Here is a 19,214-nt window from a genome sequence, read left to right as displayed (position 1 = left end):
AAATTGCCTAATTAACAAGCAACGGTTAAATGTAGATGGTTATCCTTTGCCACTCTTTAGTAATATATCTGATTTAATTTTCCATATCCTGTTAATGACAAAGATGTGTATGTGTGTGGACGTGTGTGTGTGTGTGTGTGCGCGACTGGATTAGGATTTAAAGGTTGGGTCTCCTCTGATTTAGTTACATGCATATCTTCCACTACGTGATCTTCCCCCGTCCTACGGACCATATAGAATGTGTGCTCACCCGCTATGAAAGATCAAACATTTACTTCCTCCTCCTATTCTAATGCCGACGCTTTGCTTTTGTTATTGCAGATCGACTCGCAATGTTGAGCAGATCACCATGTTAAAATACGAGCATTTAGAGAAGTGTGTGCTCGCCAAGGACCCAATTGGTTTCTGAAGAGTTGGCTGCATATCGTTGGTGTCCGATGCACAAACAAGTATACATGAGGTCTGCCCCTGGTTTTACCTTGGTCTTGTAGTTAGCAAATCAAAACTTTTTGGACTGTTCGATTTTAATTACATTTAGTTAGTCTTTCATCCATACATGTCTTTGGGATACCATGATGTTAGGAGCCCCTTAATTTCCACTTCCTTTTGGGTGTGAGCATCGTTGATTGCTAATAGCAAAGAAATTCGAAAAATGTGAAGAATATAGAAGTAACTTATTTTTTTTGACATGGCTTGATTTAATTTTTTGTGTACATGTTCTGTGATGAGATAGTCATGTCTATCAGGTCCAGTATTAGATTTTTTTAACTCAGCACCAACAACCCCAATTTAAATGAAATATAGATACACACAATATTTGTAAGCTATGTTATTTAGACAACGGGATAATTAGAGGTGGTCATAGATATCTTGGTCAAACCAGATAGATAAAGAACACACATGAATCCAGGCTTGTGCTCTGTTTTGTATTTCTCATGTACGACCAGAGTCTGTATATATGTTGTAAGCTAGAACAGATTTGTGTGTACGACCAGAGTCTGTGTGTATGTGTCGTAAGCTAGAACAGTTTTTACCTACCAAAACCTATCTGTGTGTACGACGGCGGTGGGGCACGGAGGCGGGCGTGGGTTAGTTTTTGGAGGGAGAGAGAGGCGAGGCAGGAGGAAGAGGAGAGGGGGCGGTGGGAGTCTAGGAGGAGTTGGCGGCTAAGTAGACAGATGATATGAAATGCATCAATAGAATTTCCTACTAACCTAAACCATGTTTACTACTAACTGATCATTACCTGTTTGACCACATAGTTGGGACCGGCATCCCCACATAGTTGTTCAAGGAATTACTACTTCATTTCTGCCCTTGGCTTTCTTTTTCTTGGATATTGTAGCCTCACTAGGATGGATTAAGAGTGTCATTTGCTCCCTTTCCCTAATCAAATAGGACTTCCAAAATAATGAGACTTGCACTCATTTTTATTTGTTTATCTCTTTAGTTTCTGATTACAACTTATGTTTCACAAATATATGCAGGTTTCTACTCTGTTTTAGTGGTCCTTAGTTGATCTCTTTGATTTCTGATTACAACCTATCTCTGTGATTATAAGTGATTTTGGTGTTGTTTGTAGTTGGCACTTCTCATTTCAGAAATCAGTAGTGATCCTGGTATTCAACCATGAGAGTTTAGTGAGAACAACCAAAGGAGGAATGAGCTCAAGGCATGTTTAGCAGCTTCTACTAAGTAAGTCCCCCTAGACCTTCAAATCCAAATAAAACAAAATGTCAAGAGTATGTTCTCCACATATGAAATTGATAAATGCTGACATGCTTGCTGCATCTCATCAGATTGCGGGTCCAGAAGTTAAAGGACACGCTTGTGGATCATGGACAACCTCGGCTGGTACGGGGGCTCGAGTTTGAGCTCTTTATTGGCTTTAGGTGCAAACATGGAACTTCAGTTCACCTAGAACGAATCGGATCCTTGTGTCAATTATTGTAGTGATTGGAGGCCCATTGCGTGTGACCATGATGTAGGCATTCACTCTAGGATCTAAGAATAATTTGTTGATCCTGTTTGGAAGATAGTGGTTAAATAGTGATTTTAACCACTTATTTATATTCTTTTTCTTTTGTTGTGTTATGTATGGAGATGCAGATAGTGGTTTTAGTTTTGGTAGTTTGAACTGCTATTGATTATGTTATTGCAAGTGGTCCTTGCTCAGCACGGTGACCTCAAGGATGCCTCTTGAAAATTAGCATCCTTATTATGAGATTGAGGCGATGTAAACTTGAATTCTGAATCAACTTTGTGCTCTTGGCGAAATGTGTACTGAGTTTATTTCTTTTGGATTTGGTGGGTTGGATCAAGGCTCTTGTATTTTATAGGGCAATGCATTATATCATTGATGTTTTGCATATATGATTGCAACCTGTGCTAAATTTGCCTTTCTACTACCGCTTGGCCAAGTCGTTGGGACCGGCACCCTCGCGCCAAGGCGCGCTGCCGATCTAGTATAAGTGAGTACAGTTGTTTGCTGCTGTATGTTCTTCAATAACTCCACAGCTTCATGTGCATTTGCTTGAGTAAATCTATTTGCAATCATATTACAGAAATCTTGCCAACTGATCATTTGCCATGGCTGATGAAGAGGGCCTCCTGTGCAAGCTACTGCACATCCCTCATTGTATGTCCCTTTACATGGATGATGTCATTCTCTTTCTTAAGGCTTCCGTCAATGAGGCCCATGCGGTGAAGGAACTGCTGGACATATTTGGGGGCGCCACTGGCCTATGTTGCAACCTGAGCAAAAGTTCTATCTCTCCCATCTTGACGCAAGGCGACTTGGCGCAGGACATTTGCAATATTCTGTGCTGTCAAGTTAAGCACTTTCCCATCAGATATATTGGTCTCCCTCTTCATTTTAGAAAGATTAGAAAAGCAGACCTGAGAGCAGTAATTGACATCGTACGGAACAAGCTTGCCAATTGGAGAACTTATTTTCTTACCTAAGGTGCAATACTCTGGTGCAAGCAGTGCTAACTGCCATCCCTGTCTTTCAGTTGATGTTCATCCAGCCACCGCCTTGGTTTTTCAAGGCAATCGACAAAATTCACCGTGCCTTTCTCTGGAAAGGTACAGATTCGGTTGCTGGGGGGCATTGCCTTGTTAACTGGGTCACATGTCGGCCAAAATCATTGGGTGGGCTTGGCGTTCTCAACTGGACATTATGCATATGGTTCTGTTGGCGCGAAGAGTTTAGAGAACCAGAACTGCCAATAGGCAAATGAGATTTAAAATTGGCTCCCAGGTTGATGAGCGAGCCACAGCTATTTTCAATGCTACCACAAAGGTCATAATTGGTAATGGTAAAAGTTGTCTTTTCTGGAAGGACCAGTGAAATGCGCGGTGCAACTCTTCTCAAGAGAATTGGAACCATCTCTTTATGAAATGTGCGGTCATCAACATAATTTGGAACATGCTTCTTCAATGGGCAAACCTACAGGCCTCCATCCCCACGACGGATATGAGTGTGTTGGACTGGTGGAGGGCTGCTTTGAACATGTATCAGAGGAAAGACAAGAAGAAAGTCAGCTGCCTCTGTGTTTTGACTGTTTGGGCAATCTGGAGATAGAGAAACGGTCGTGTGTTTGAGAAAAATTTCACTCTGATAGAATGTGTTCATCAGCCAGGTCAAGGAGGAGATTAGTTTTGGGTTTAGCTGCATTCCATAATTTCTCTCCTCCTTACTGGTCCCTACTCTCATGGGTAGGCTAGTGATCTAGGGTTTGGTTTTGAGGCTGTGGTCGTACTCTGGTCATGTAAATGTTTGTACTTCGGGGTTCTTTTTCTCCGATTTTGAGGCTGAGGTCGTACTCTGGTCATGTAAACGTTTGTACTTTGGGGTTCTTTCCCTGGCTTCTGCATCTTCTTTAATATATCACATGCAGCTCTCCTGCATGGTTTTTATTATCATTTGCCATGGGACACATATATTCTTTAACCACACATTTGCTCTGCCATAAAAATGTCCAGTTGCAATGTTAACCCATTGTTCATATGGAGTATCAGACATGTCAAAGAATTTCTCACATTGTTGCAACCATCCAATGAGATCATCGTCAGCAAATAAAGGTACTTCCAACCTGGGTCCTTTTAAAACAGCATCAGCATAATGAGAAATACCCCCTAGCTAGTGTACTCTCTCATTTCTATCAATCTCTATGCCAGGTTTACTGAACATAGGTTTTTGCTGTTGAACTCCAACAATGACAGGTGGTGGAGGAAGAAATGTCCAGTGACATGACTAAAATGATGTGGAGGTACAGGAGGGTTGTTTGAATTACAAGCCAGTTGTGGAACAGTATTAGGAGGCCAAACCATAGGAGCAGATTGTTGTTCGAAATTATCAAAGACGTATAGATTTGGCTGTACAATAGGTGGAATTTGAAAATGGCCTGGCACATGTAATCCGTTGGGCTGAATAGTATGAATACCAGGGAACCCACCTTGAGCCGTTCTGACAGAGAAGGTAACACTATCAATCATACTAGCCTGATGCATTTGTGACATGGGTAAATTTGGTGGCATACTGTAAGATGGTGGACATGCAAGAGGAACATTAGTTAGAACGGTAGTTGTTGCTAACTGAACTTTCTCAGGAACTGATGCAGTAACTCTAGCAGATTTTGTTTGGGACGTACCTTCTGTTTCAGTCACAGTGGCTTCAGAGTGTGAATTTTGTGTGCCTAGGTACTTCTGCATCAAAGAATCAAGAGTGTCAATAGTAATCATCTGTGCACGAATATCCTTGCTGTCTGCTGCCGCTTCCTGAAGCCAGAAATACCCTCCTTCATTACTTTGAGATCGGCTTCCAGTTTCTCTGTAGCTGCCTGCCACCGCAGCTTGGTTGCGCGTCTGCCCCATCTCGATCTGAGACTTGAAGTAGAATTTTACACTGGAAGATTTCCAGAAACCCGAATCAAGATCAGATCCTGCTGCCACCACACAATCGCTTCCTATGGCACATGGAGTAAGATAGAGCCAAGGATTGCACCACGAGCAAAAGGTTTGCCCGCAACCTGTTCTAGACACTCACTCTGTACCCGAATTTTCTACCGCCATCGAACGCCACCAGATCACACCACTGCCGCCAACAAAATTGGGGAGAGGAGGGGTTGGATTTTACCAGATCAGAGAACCACCGCACCTCCCAGCCCGAATCGCCGCCAAGGAACACTTGCTCTGGCTACCTTTGTCACGCCTCGCTCGCGGATTTGGACGAATTTGGGGGAATTTTGGTCGCTGGAAGTAGGGTCCGTGGGTAGTTGAGATCGCAACGGATTGAAGAGAGTAACTACGCTATGCTATGATAATCTAAATTCATAGTTTTCTCTCTTCTCATTTCCAGCTGATCAACATATAAAGAAGGTTCGAGTTACAGCGAGTAATAAGAAGCTGTCAGTAGCTCTTTGATAATTAAACGAGAAGGTAAATCACTCAGTGGTAACTGGAGCTCAAACTAGAATCGCTGATCCTGACTTATCACCCCGCCTTCATCAGCCATTCGTTATCTGAACTTCAATCGCTGCTACACTTCAACACTCTTCAGTTAACTGTCTCCGCATTCAGAGGCTGATACTCACAACTGAAATCAAATTTGATTTTGAAATTTCACAATGTTCTACCTGTGCGTGTGTGTGTGTGTGAACCTATGTTGGATCTTGTGGCTCTGGTGGTTTGCTTTATATATAAAGCGGGGCGAAAGCCTTTTTCAGTAATTTCACAATGTTCGTGAAGCATGTTACACTGTATTTTTTAAAAGAAATTTGGAAACATTAGAACGATGCTTTTCAATTGATTTTCACCTGTTTCCACCGAAACTTGGTCTCCACTGGATATTCTCTCGGCTGCACATGGGGGCTGCATGAGTGGAAGGGTGGCCCGCCAGAAGCGGTCAGGGTAAGGGCTAGGATCCTTGGCGTTTAGGTCGGGTAGGGCAAGGCACGCTCAATGGCGCTGAACTTATACACGTAGAAAGGTCAACCGTCCCGGCCACCAGTGATGATGGGCACCTCATCACAATTGACCACGGTGCTAAGTAGTGCTAGGGTTGTGCTGCCTCAATGCCAGGGTGGCTAGCACTGACCTATAAAGGGTTAGATTTGGCTAAGTTTCAGGAAGGGGTTGTTTTTCGCTGAAGTTTCATGGCAAGATCAGAATTGTCAATTTTCACCAAAAAAACAAGAAAATGTAAACATGTCCACAACATGGTACAGATGCTTGTAGGGACTAACTGTCCATAACTGTATTACATGAAAACTACTCCCTCCGTCTCATAATGTAAGACGTTTTTTAACACTAGTATAGTGTCAAAAAACTACTAGTGTCAAAAAACGTCTTACATTATGGTGCGGAGGGAGTAGATAAGATTGGGAAATAGAAACAAATTCAGATAAATTAACTATCATATTAAGTCAATGAAGGTGATGTGGCAGCATAGCAGCTCATTTGAACGATCAAACACATTCCCATGACATGATGGTCTTGAAGAGCATTCCTCATAAGTCATACCTGCCTCTCAGCAAGCCCGTGGTCCATTGACGAGCTTAGGTTCCCAACCCAAGTAATTACCGTGTCTCCATCGTGTAGTATGTAACAATAAGAAGAGTTCGGCGATGGTGCTGCCTGGTAAGAAGTACAATATCAAACTTACAACATGTAGCAAGTGGCATAAATATAGGAGCTAAGAGAAAGTGCCATAACACGAACATAATGCCATGCCATGCCCAGTGAAGATAGATTGAAACAGAATGTACCGTGTCAACTTGAATTGCTTGCATATTTTCTGGTACTAAACTTGAAGCTAGAAAAGTGCAACCCTGTTTTCCGAATACGTATCATCCTCAGTTCCATTTTCCAAGACATATTTGTTATAACCAGTACTAGCACCACCCTGCATTATTGATATTTTTCACAATGTAAGGGTGCATACATTGTCACAGTAAAATGATATATTTGGCAGTGAAGCTTAACAGAATGAGTTAGTAAAAGTCTGACCTTGAATATAACCAAGTTCTGAAATATAGTAAAAAACTCAATCGGCCCCTTTCCTTCATAAATGCAAAACCTGTGATAACTAAAGTTTTTTGAATTGAGATAATCAAGCAAGATTTTACGAATATTTCAGTCTCAGACAAAGTTGATTGATTTACCAGAACTGCCTCAAATTTTAGTGAATCAACCATCGCATAGCAAGGGAAGTGGCTGCAGTCCTCTCCTCCTGTCCTCACAAAAAAACACGCAATTAGGTAATCATTCTTCAGCTTGAGAGCTTTCTAGTATGACTAGAAATGTGACCCACTCATATTCTCACTATCCAAAGCTTTTTCTCCATATAAGAGCAAAAGTATGCTAGATATATTTGCACTTACCACAACACAAAGGTAACTATTGCAGAATCTATTCCCTGAATTTATTTAATATAATCACAGACATGGAAGCATGTGGTATACTTCATAATAACAGACATGATAATTAATAAATCTTTCTCAGGTGGCATATGTTCCGCTACTTCTAGGAAGATATATGGGTATGTTTGCTTGGTATCCACAACCAGCCCTACCAATTTTTTTTGGTCATGGCCAGAAACAAAAATTGGCACACCCATACCAACTTGCTGACTCTACTCCATTTTCTTGTCAACATTGGCCAACTCATAGGCGAGCAAAACCTTGGCCGAAATTTTAGCTAGCCAAATATTTTGTAGGGTGAATTTTTTTTTTGAAAGGAACACAGTTGCATTCCATTACATGGTGTTGCTGGGCAAGTCACCAGCTACAGCATCTGATACAAAGTTTGGGAATTGACCAAGCCATATTACACAAGACCCAATACTTAAGCCCCTACCATACGCAGCTAATGTGTGCGCTGCTTGATTACAAGATCTTGGACAGTGTTTTATACCTACCCCAGATACATCTAAGCCGAAACTTTATTTCCCTAAACACAGCACCTAGAGCAGATAAATCATAGGCTTCAGAATTGACGGCTTGCTCCAATGAGATTGAATCAGTTTCTAGCATCACTTGGTCGCATACTAGTTGTATTGCTGTGTACTTATGCTCAAAACAAACGTATCTATACAAAAAATGTGCAGTGAGTTGAAAACAATTAGCATCTGATTTGAACAGAGCTGTTGAAAGAGAGAAATACCTGAGTAACATTGATATGAAGTTAGTTTGCACATGCAGTGGTAACTATCATGCCACATCATTCCTGAACAGAAAATAGACAACAGAATCAAAGATTCAGCTAATGATGTTGTGACATGTAGCACTTCCCGATCAGGACAGTCATGAATGAGGAACACATACCTCTGGAAAAAATATTAATCCATATCTGTTCTGCCCAATGACAGCATGGATATCCAGGATATGTACAATGCTGATCTAACTCCACCAAATGCAATCAACACTAAATACATTTGGCAAGCACTGCAGCATTGTTGCATCTTTATGTGAGCTGTGTGTTTTGAACGAGGTAACGTGGAGGTTGTTTTTCTTCATTTCACATCACATCAACAAACTGAGTACAATCAATATCTTGGAGAGTAATCTTGCCAAGAAGTAGATCGCTTGCATGCATGGAGCACAGTGGGAGGCATTTCTTGTTCAGACTCTCATGAATGGCACTTAGTCCTTGGACCCACTTCTTTTCATTCAAAGGGTCTACATTTAGGCGATTCTGCAGAAGACGTATTCGGTAAAGGGCAGTTTCTGTTCCAGCACAAAAATGTGCCAGGCACGAAAGGGAGGTGTCATCGACTGCCAATCTGACCAAGATCATTGTCAAGGCTCCATCTACAGGCTTTGGATCAGAGAGATTCTTATCACCCATCATCTTGATCTCCCTCTCTGTTGGGAAGTACACTTCTGCCACTCCATTTTCATTTGTCACCTTCAAATCCTTTGTATAATGGCTAATTGCTTGCCTCTTGGTGCACTCATGCTTCTCCGCCAATGTCAAGAAGCAGGAGAACCTCAAGTGGTAACTCACAACAATCTTGACCATCTTGAAATTTCGACAGCAGCAGAAGAAATCTAGCCACCTCCTTCCCACACCAGCATACCATTTGATGATATCTGCATCGTCCAGACAGATGAGTAGCTTTATTGGCCGTGGCCGTCCCATGGAATTTGTGAACCCAGCCAACTTTACTGCCTTTCTTACAAGCTCTATTGGTGCATTGACTCTCATCTTCAACTCTGTCAAGTCCTCAACAATCCTCTTCTCATACTGTCTCTCGTCCTCCTCCTCTGTTAGCATCTCCTCATCCTCACTCATGCCGTGGCCCCTCCTCGGCATCAAGAACCTGTCGAGTGTTTCCTGTAATTGATCATAGGAGTCCACCAATGCTGGTGGCAACTGATCCCTAACCCTATTTAGTGAAAAGAAGTCACCGGATGTGAACAATCGGTGCCAATAACGGCGATGCTCCTGTGACTTGAAGTATTCGACCACTGTCTCCTCTGCCCAACCCTTGAACTCCTGGGACACTTCATCCTCAATTCGGAAGCCCAACTCGAACTCATGCCCACGCCTCACCTTCTTGAACAGGTGGTTTAGTATCTTCAACCCAAGCTTCTTCCTCCGTGTCTCCCGGGCATTCTTCAGCTCCTGTGCCTCTGCTGCCTTCCTCTTCAGATACATCTTTCTTGCCCTCTTGGCCTTCTCAGACATGGGAGGGTGTAAGACTGATGGCGGCACAGCTTGGAACTCCATCCCCAGGAATTCCATCTTCTCTGACACTGCACTGTGCACTGAGCTACCAAACCTGTCAACCTTCACCTCCAAGCCCCTCTCCAACACTGTGAGGATCCTATCTCTGACCTCAAGTGTGAGCATCTTCGACCCGGACGTCACAACCATCGTCTCGTCGAGATACCGGACCGCATACACTCTCACAGGCGTATGCCGAAGGCTCTTATCCTTGACTCTAGGATTCTTTCTGTGCACCTCCTCCCGAATGGCCATCACCTCTCTATCCACAGGATCAAAGAATATGTTGAGCAGCGTGCTGGTGAGCTCGGACTCTTGAGGGTGCCGCGAGCCCGCGGCAGAGCTCGGAGCCGCCGAGCTCGAAGGCTATCGCATCGGAAAGGAAGGGCTCGCGCAGATAGTCCAGGAACCCCGGGTCGTCGACCTTGCCGGAGATGGCGGCGAGAAGGCGACGGACATGGCGGGGGGCGAAGGGCTGGCGCGGGATGGCGACGCGGAAGAACCAGGTGGCGTTGGGGATGGAGCGGAGGTAGCGGACGGCGGCGTGGCGGGCGCGGTAGGCGAAGGTGGCGGCGCGCGGGGCGAAGACGGCGTGGAGGGCGGAGGCCGCGGAGAGCATGGCGAGGCGGAGCGGGAGGGACAGGAGCGGGAGCGGGCGGCCCTTGAGGCGGGAGGGGAGGATGAGGCGGAGGTGGGAGGAGGGAGGGGGCTGGGCGGAGAGGGGGAGGGAGGGGTGGGAGCGGTGGCGGAGGAGGAGGGCGGAGGCGAGGAGGAGGGAGTGGAACCGGCGGGTGGAGGCCGAGTAGTGGTCGCGGCGGAGGAGGGCCTCGAGCTCCGCGCCGGAGAGCGGCGCCGGCACGGTTGCGGTGGTCGTGGTGGTGGAGAGGGCGCGAGGTGCCGGGAGGAGGACGCGGCGGGGGAGCATGTGCGGCGCGGCGGAGGCGGCGGGCGGGAGGAGGTGGAAGTTTGCCACCGCCGCCCGCGACGAGACCACCGGACCAGAGCGAAGCTGTGGCGCCCGGAGGTGGGCCGGCAAAAGGGCCGAGACGCACACCAATGGCCGAAAAACGAACCGTAACACACACAACCGAGAGACAATTTTTTTTCTCAAACAAAAAAGTACACAAGTTTTTTTCCCTATGTTCTACTAGAATTTTTTTTTAAATCCAAATTTTTGCGTGGTAGATAATTTGATGCGTGAGGTTTGCTTCAATTTTTAGATTATTTGGACATCTGAGCAGCTCTCAGCAAAAAAAAACAAGTCTAGTCGGAACAGTGTGAACATTAAACATTTTTATAAACCCTGAATTTGTCTTTTTTGCCAAGAGCTGCTCAGATGTCCAAGTGATTTGAAAATCGAAGCGATCCTCACGCATAAAATTATCTACCGCACAAAAAAGTTGAAATTTTTTGATTTTTTTCTAGTATTTGTTTTGATATTTTTTGTCAGGACGGGTGTAGCTGAGCCTGGGGCTCCGAAGTGGACTACCACTAGTGATCATCATAATTTTGTGAGAATAAACTTATCTCATTCTTTTGGCAGTGCCATGAGGTTAGAGAGTTTTCTGCCCTTGCAGATTCGATTTATTCGGATCTAATGAGTTTATGTTGTTGTGTAAGCTTTTTTTGTTGGTTTGATTCTTTGTGGAGATAAAATCTTTCATCGACAACACGGTGAAGATATAGTGATTTGACGGCCTGCACTTCTAGGGGATCATCCCCGGCTCAAGTACGTTCATCGATCAAGACTTCCATACTTTTAGATGGGCGACTCAAGGCGCTTTTCAAAAATCATTATTGGTAATGTTCGTGTGGTGAAAGAGTGACAACATCGTTGCTGCAGTCTAATTGCAATCTCTCTACCGAAGTATTTGGAGTATTCCTTCAAGCAGAGATTGCTATCGTGGAGAAGGTATTTACAAGAGGTTTCATTGTAATTATTAGTCATAGGAGTTACTTTGTATTTCTTGTAACTTAGGTTTAAATTAGTGTATCTGTAAATGTTATGAGTATCAATAAAGTTACATGTGTTTCTAAAAAGAAAGTACACAAGTTGAAAGTTAGATCATTTTAAAAGTTCGACCCAAAAAATAATTGGACACCCGCAAGTTCACTAGAATCTATCTATCTAGCAATCAAACAACCGCAAGTTCATGCTCTGCTTGCGTCGTATGCATGGGATCAGTGGCTAAAAATCGTATTGCACTAGGATACGAAGGGGGCGAACATTGGTGCAATATAAAATTCATTAATGTATTACCCTTCATATTGAAAAAAAATAGATAATTGAGTAGTTCGGTAATTAGTATAGCTGTAGACTACAACCAGTTGGTGGATGGCCCGATTTTCCTATCATAGATTTTTGAATTTTATGGTACTTCTCTCACAACTAATACCACCCTGAGGTAAAGAATCAACATTATTGCCTTTAGTTATGTTGCACAGTAGTTGGTTTCACATCACAATTATTTATCTCTTATCTCTTGCATTTTGTTTTTAACCCTGATGGACATAAACCAGACACTGCATAGAAAAACCTCAGTCAGTGTGTCTGGTTGCTAAAGTTACATGTCCTAAATGAAACAAAAACATATTCAGTTTCTCCAGTTTCCTGGATAAACAACATTTTTATAATATCTGAGACAAACATTGTGATAAAACAAGTTAGTTATAACATATATGTAATTGAAAATGTTAACACCAAAAGAATTTCGAACTTATAAATAGAAATAGTTTATTTGGCTTCAACTGCATTGTAGCACTACTCGAAAATGTAGGGCAACATTCAGAAATGATGGATCAATGCTAAAGAAAGGAAAAAAATCGTGTAAGCATTTCAACATATTAAGTGAATATTGATTATTTTCCAATCGAAACCCCGGCCCCCAAATAAAATATGAATGTCTTGTGGGGTGGGGGCAAAAGTCCCCCTTCACTCCCAAAAACTTCACTAGTTTTCCAAGGTTTGGGCCAGCTCTGTCTTGCACATAGCTCCATCAATGATTTAGTTATGTACGCTAGTCATAATATAAAAGGGAAATATTGATGTTAAGATGGTTATCTTACTGCGTTAACAAATGGCTCATACATTCCATTCGTAAGGTATGCTACGTTGTTCACGAGTCTACAGAAGTCTTGTATCCAACTGACTATATAAACATCACGGGGTCAATTGACAATTTTTGATCAATTGTATCAATGCTCTACATATTCAGTTTGTAATAATCACTATATTTCATCTAAAAATTCATGGCATGAATAGTGACACTAGGCCAAATTTATCCTCGTCTCCAGGTTCACTTTGTAATAATTCCTATATTTCATCTAAAACTTTAGGCCATGGATAGTGACACTACGCCTAATTGATCCTCGCGTCCAGATTTAGTATGTAATAATTCCTATACTTCATCTAAAAATTTAGGACATGAATAGTGAGACTACGCTAGATTGATCCTCGCCTCCGGATTCGGCTTGTAATAATTCCTATATTTCATCTAAAAAGTTGGGGCGTGAAATTCAATCAAGGTCTCCTGTATTTTTATTTTTCAATGCTACACATGTCATCTTAGCAAAAAAAAGTTGTATGAACCACATAAGAAGGTCATCATTTCTATTCATGTAGTTATTTCATATTTTTTATCTGTGCATGATGATAACATTAATAGAGTTTTCAGAAATGTAACATATATTCTGGAGTCAAAATTACCTCCAAAAGATGTTGTCTAATGTCTATAGTGCACTATATGCACTTACTTATACTTCTTCATAATTGAAGTTTTATCTTTGCTTAAGCTAATTTTCTCTCTACATGGCATATTCTCAAGGTTCTTTTTTTGCGGCAAATATTCTCAAGGTTCCTCCTTACTTGAGCCATACTTCTTTGTGCTTGGCATGTTCCATTTTCACAAGCGCCTGGACTAGGGAAAAAACACCATTTGTTATAGGTTGAAGTTACTGGCGACTAAAATTGTCCAATTTTCTCGAGTTGGTGCGTCGGCAACCATTGAACAAAGGTGGCAGAAGACCTAGTCAAAATTCATGCTCTGATGCAGACAATACATGCGAGTGTGAGAGACTGTACAAGGTTTTTCTATCAGAAATTAACACTTTGCAGTAGCGAAAAATACATAGGAGCACTCAGATGCCACACCCCCTATATTGAAAAATAATTTAGTAATTCAATAAAAAGTCAAAAATTGTAAACTTTTTATGGAATCAAACATGACCAAGTATTGCACTCGTATAAAAAAAGATTAATCAGGGAACGACTTTCATTATATCCAGGGTCAAAGATTTGCCAAAAACGCTAGATACAAGTACTATTCATGCAATATTATCGTCACAAATTTGTTTTTTTCCACGAAGTCAACGGGAATCATTCCTTGGCCAAACTTTTTATACGAGTATAATATCTGGTCATATTTGATTCCAAAAATGTTTGGGATTTTTTTTACCTTTTTTGAATTACTAAATTATTTTGAATATAGAGGGGTGGAGCACCCGAGTTCTCCTAATCTGCTTCCTTTCTAGTAGCCACTTTTAACAATGAAGTTTTGGTTGATGAAAACCTTAGGAAGATGGAGAGTTCAATGAGGTGCAGGTTCAGATCTAGCAATAAATCTTGCAAAGCTCAAACTGATATTGAGGATCATAAGAAGCAACTTGAACAAAGCAAGATCGAGAGACATCAACAAGATATTTAAAGATGATGCAAGGACCACATGCAAGAGGTGTGGTGAGAGAGCAAAGCATGTAAGACAAAGAGAAAATGGATAACACATAAAGCATAACATATCTTGGCCATGGAGATAGCTGACATCACATAGTCTTACAATAAGATAAACATAGTATCACACCACACAATAAATAAAAGTATTACAAGACAATATATTAAGATACTAAGGGCCCATTCGGAAGTGCTCCTGTTCCAGGCTTCTCCGGAAGCGGGTGAGGAGCTGGTCGAACGCTGCAGCTTCAAGGAGCCCACACCTGGAGAACTAGCAGGCCGCAGTGCAAATTTTAGAAGCAACGATCATGCAGCTTCGTGAAAACGAGAAGCTAGAGTTGCTCGATATTACGTGGGAATGCCCTCCCGAAGTGCCTCCTCGAAGCGTTTTCCTCTCGCTACATATCGCCACTAACTGTTTGCTCTTGCTACAGTGTGCCACGAACCATTTTCGGTAACCGAACGCTCGTTGGCTCCCGCGAGAAGCTAGCTAGCGCTGGCTTCACGAGAAGCTGGCTCGTTTTGGAAGCCAGCAAGCTTCCGAACAGGCCCTAAACTTACATGATTTGGAGCCTCCTGATGCGTTGGGGCTTGGGTCGCTAAGGCGTCCGTCTATGAGTGTGTGTAGTTGGTTAAGTGATTTGGGTTTTGTTTTTTTCCTTCTCCTTTTTACAAATTTTAATGCATGAACATTTATTCAAATTGTGAACATTATAAAAAAATTGAAACCATTTTCTAAAATTTAGGAACATTTAACTATGTATATTTGTAAAGTTCAAAAATAATTTTAAAGTTAGTGAACATTTATTTAGTTTTAGAACCTTTTTCAATTTTGCATTTTCTAAATCCATGAATGTTTTTAAATTAAACTTTTTTAAAAATCCATTGTTTTTAATTCACTTAATTTTGAAATTAATTAATTTTTAATATGTTTACATCTTTTGATTTAAAAAACAACTAAAAATGTTAGTCAGTTTTTATCTTAGTTATTAATGGAGCAAGTGAAAAAAAAAGCTAAACAAGCGAGCGGAGAAGGGAGCCAAGCTGAGCGAGCAAGAGCTTAATGGGATGGCCCATATGAGCATTATATAGGAGCAATCAAGGAAAATTTTGACCAAATTTCGTGTGTGAGCAAAAAAATAAGAACTGTTTCGTTTGAAATATTTCTGTATTTAAAATTATTTTATATAAATAAGGTGGAATCCTAGCTAATTAATAAACAACCCCTCGTCTAACCCATTGGTAGGCTGCACTGCTCCCCTTGAATAGGTCTACTGTTTGAAACCCACGTGTGTGCTATTGATATTTTTATGCCGTGCAGTTGTTGCTACAATGTTAATACTCCCTCCGCTATTTTTTCATCTGCATACTAGTTTTATCCTAAGTCGAGCTTCATAAAGTTTGACCAAACTTATATTAAAAATATATAAACATCTCAAATACTAAAGGTGTACAACATACAAATTAGTTCTATGATGCATCCAACGGTATTGATTTGGTGTTGTGAATGTAGATATTTTTTCATATAAACTTTGAACTATATGAAGTTTGACTTAAGACAAATCTTATATGCGGAGTACAAAAATAAAGAGAGTACCCCGTTGTTTTAATTCCAAATTAAATAAAAAATTGTTGATTTGTCTGAACTAAATTTTAAAAATTATGAAATTTTAGTGTGAGTGAAATTTTCTTGTTTTCGAAATTTGAAACCTTGGTAGCAATTCCATGGTTTCAGCGTGGAGTACGAGCTCTTAAGGGGCTCACACAACTCCATCGACAGACGCCGAGGCCAAAACATGTAAAGACACTACAACCATGCACCAAACAATTTCACTCTCCTCTCAGAATAGATACTGTCTCAACAGCAGGCTAGCACACTATACAAACAATAAACATTGTCATAACATAATCAAAACTTAAACCAACCCAGATAAAATAAAAACAAAGCAAGACAACCGACCAAAATAATCTAATACTCCCTTCGTCTGAAATTACTTGTTGCGAAAATTGTTGTATCAAAATGTATTTTAGTTCTAGATATATCCATTTATATTCACTTCTGCGACAAGTAAATCGGACGGATCGACTAGATAGAAAAGAGTTAATCCCATGAATGAAAAGCGGCCCTCTAGTACACACAGACTTGATATATAAACACTAGAAAGTGCCAAATGCATGTAGAATGTAGAATAACAAGCAAGCACTGCTAATCGCACAAATAGTTACATATTTGAGCTGATTAACTACTACCTCTGTCCCGGAATATAAGACGTTTTTTGAGACTAGGGGAGTAACAAGCTTCCTTGATGACCTTCATGCAAAACTGAAGGCCACACAAGCACACACATTATACGACACTATTGGTAGTTGCAGGTTTATGTGTACACCAGGTGGTGCCAGGATCTTGAGACCACACAGAACAGAAACACGAGCAGAGCAGACGACCTGGCCGGCCGGCTTGCCGAGCCGACGAATGGTCACTCGTCACTCGTGTATTGATACGCCGGAGGCGGTGGCGCTGAAGACTCCGAGGCGAGCTGGGCGCAGACCTCGGCGAAGGCGGCGAGGATGGTGGCGTGGTGTGGCGGCGCGTTGAGGGCGAGCAGGCGGCGAAGCATGGAGCGGAGGCCGTCCGAGTCGCAGAGCCCCATCTCCACCACCATCCGCACCATGCTGTCACGGAAGTCGCCGCGCGGGTCCGACGACTCCTTCTCCACCGCCACCCCAACCTCCTCCTCCTCGGCCGCCGCTGCTGCCATCTTCTCGCGCCTCTTTTTCGCCGGGTTGCTGCCCACCTTCTTCGTCGCAACCGGCGGCGACGCCTTTGCCGTCGCCCCGTAGGGCTCCTGCTGGTGCTTGTAGACGCGGGCGGAGGCCGAGGAAGTGGTGGAGGCGGAGGAGGGGAACAAGGATGACGGATGGGAGCTGCTGCTGCTCCTCGTCACCGGCGGCTTCGTGGACGGCCAGAGGAAGGACGCCAGCCTCTGGCGGCGCGGGCGGCACCGACACCCCGTGTCGACCACCGCCACGTGCCGCCACCGGCCGCCCACCCCGAACTGCCGGCCGTCGCTCCGCCGCGCTCTCGTCGATGACATGGCGATGTCGAGTCAGCCTGGACATGGCTTGGGTGGATGTATATATGCGATCGTCCCGTCCTGGAGCACTTACGGCAGCTAATGGAGACACGTCGTAGGGCGGTTGATTGCACGGACGTGCTACGGCGCCGGTGCTCGCTCCTGCCCACAAACACGCCCGCCCTTGAAGAAAAAATGGTGGGATTTCTTACTTTTCCAGCTGATCGATCGGGAGAGAACAACGCGTTTATTATGCTTCCGTTCCAAGGCATGCATGTTGCATTTACCTTGACCGTTTCTTTACCGAAATTTTGCGACTGCTCTGCTCCGACCCTCAAACAGGCCGGTGTTTGGACCCCATAAACCATCCAGCGCTTATCTAATCCCGTCAGTTCCCGTAGCAGTTCAGATCACAAATTTCCACAAACCGGATACGAGTCATGTAGGATCCGAGCCCAAAATGAAGGCCAAACCTGCGCTTTTGTAACTGGTTGCACTGTTTTCGTGGCAAAATCCATCACTCTCTTTTTCTATCCCAACTCTCTCCATCCAATTCCCGTTTTTTCTTCGCCCACTCTCTTCTTCCCTTGCGCCGCAGACGCATGGACTCGGAGGAGAACCTACCGGAGACGAAGGTGGTGGAGGATCCGAGCATCATGCTCGTTCGAAAGATCAACTCGGCGATACCGCAAAATCGTACTACTAGGAGAAAGCCTACTAACGCGCTACAGCTAAGTTGTAGCAGTAGCGCTGCCCGGACCAATGCTACTGCTAGCTATATGTAGCGCTGCAACAAAGCAAGCGATGCCGCTAGATGGGACGTGGATTTATCCTAACTCTATGCGCGTGCAACCTGTATCCGCACCGCACATCCAGCCTGTTGTCAAATCAACATGGCCCACATCTGTGTCAGTCATGCATGGTATTCCATCATACTAGGGAGTTCGCCCATTTGTATAGTCAGCCGTATTCCAGCTGATTTGACCTCACATGGGACCAAGATGTTCGTCCACGCAAGGGCCTGGGTAGCTAATGCACCATGTTTAGTCAATGATTAAACATGTGGTTTATTATTTACTAAAAAAATAGCGAAATTATTCTCAGAAAAAACTAATGAAATGAATTACTGGTTTATACCAAAGGAATTTTTAGATGGCTGTGGCGAACTCTACTGAAAATTCCAAAGAACTTTACAAAATCCAAGGAAACAATTAGTAATGGCGAAGTTTTCTCAAAAGTTCTTCTGATTTTTATGGCAAAGTTCGGACACCATGTTAACAAAGTCCTGTTAGAAAGTTCTTCGTTTCTTAGAAAGTTCTTTAGAATTTTTTATAACGTTCTTTAGAAATTATTCCCAATTATTGTTAGATCATTCTTCAGAAAATATCCCCAAATAGTTCTTCACCAAATTAGTATGTTTCATGTAAAAAAAACTGAGGCCATAATAATTACAGTAGCCAAAGAATACAGAGATAGCCATCAAAAAGGTCCTTGTTTCTTCCAGCAAATTATGAATTACAAAAGTACATTAAGATCAATCCGTTTTCATGTTTATGGAGAGGGGCAAAACAAGAGCAGTCATTTGCCGAAAGCTGCAGGAGAGGAAACAAAATAAGATCACATAAAAACCACTATCACACACGAAATCAGATGCATATTAAAAGATTGAGAAAAGAATAAAA

The 19,214-nt window shown here is 42.8% G+C and overlaps 1 protein-coding gene and 1 pseudogene across 2 annotated transcripts; both read right to left on the bottom strand.

Annotated features, from left to right (window-relative positions):
• Positions 1-6,203: 6,203 nt before the first annotated feature.
• Positions 6,204-10,786, bottom strand: LOC125528559 (nuclear intron maturase 3, mitochondrial pseudogene; annotated as a pseudogene). Its single transcript, XR_015609318.1, has 6 exons — positions 8,328-10,786; positions 8,167-8,229; positions 7,167-7,234; positions 7,012-7,081; positions 6,771-6,907; positions 6,204-6,639 (listed from the first exon to the last, which is right to left on the bottom strand). The product of XR_015609318.1 is annotated as a nuclear intron maturase 3, mitochondrial pseudogene (transcript).
• A 5,844-nt stretch (positions 10,787-16,630) lies between these two features.
• Positions 16,631-17,553, bottom strand: LOC125538678 (uncharacterized). The gene has a single exon (XM_048701949.2). The coding sequence runs from the start codon at positions 17,551-17,553 to the stop codon at positions 16,936-16,938; it is 618 nt and encodes a 205-aa protein (XP_048557906.2). The 3' UTR covers positions 16,631-16,935.
• Positions 17,554-19,214: the final 1,661 nt, after the last annotated feature.

Source organism: Triticum urartu, chromosome 1A, assembly GCF_056163025.1.
Source record: "Triticum urartu cultivar PI428250 chromosome 1A, HENAU_Tu73, whole genome shotgun sequence".
Taxonomy (NCBI): domain Eukaryota; kingdom Viridiplantae; phylum Streptophyta; class Magnoliopsida; order Poales; family Poaceae; genus Triticum; species Triticum urartu.
The sequence above is the reverse complement of the archived record's forward strand: the minus strand, read 5'-3'. Positions and strand labels throughout refer to the sequence as shown.

Bases quoted from the DNA above. Each gene is read 5' to 3' on its own strand.
- LOC125538678 (XM_048701949.2), bottom strand. From the start codon at position 17,553: ATGTCATCGACGAGAGCGCGGCGGAGCGACGGCCGGCAGTTCGGGGTG.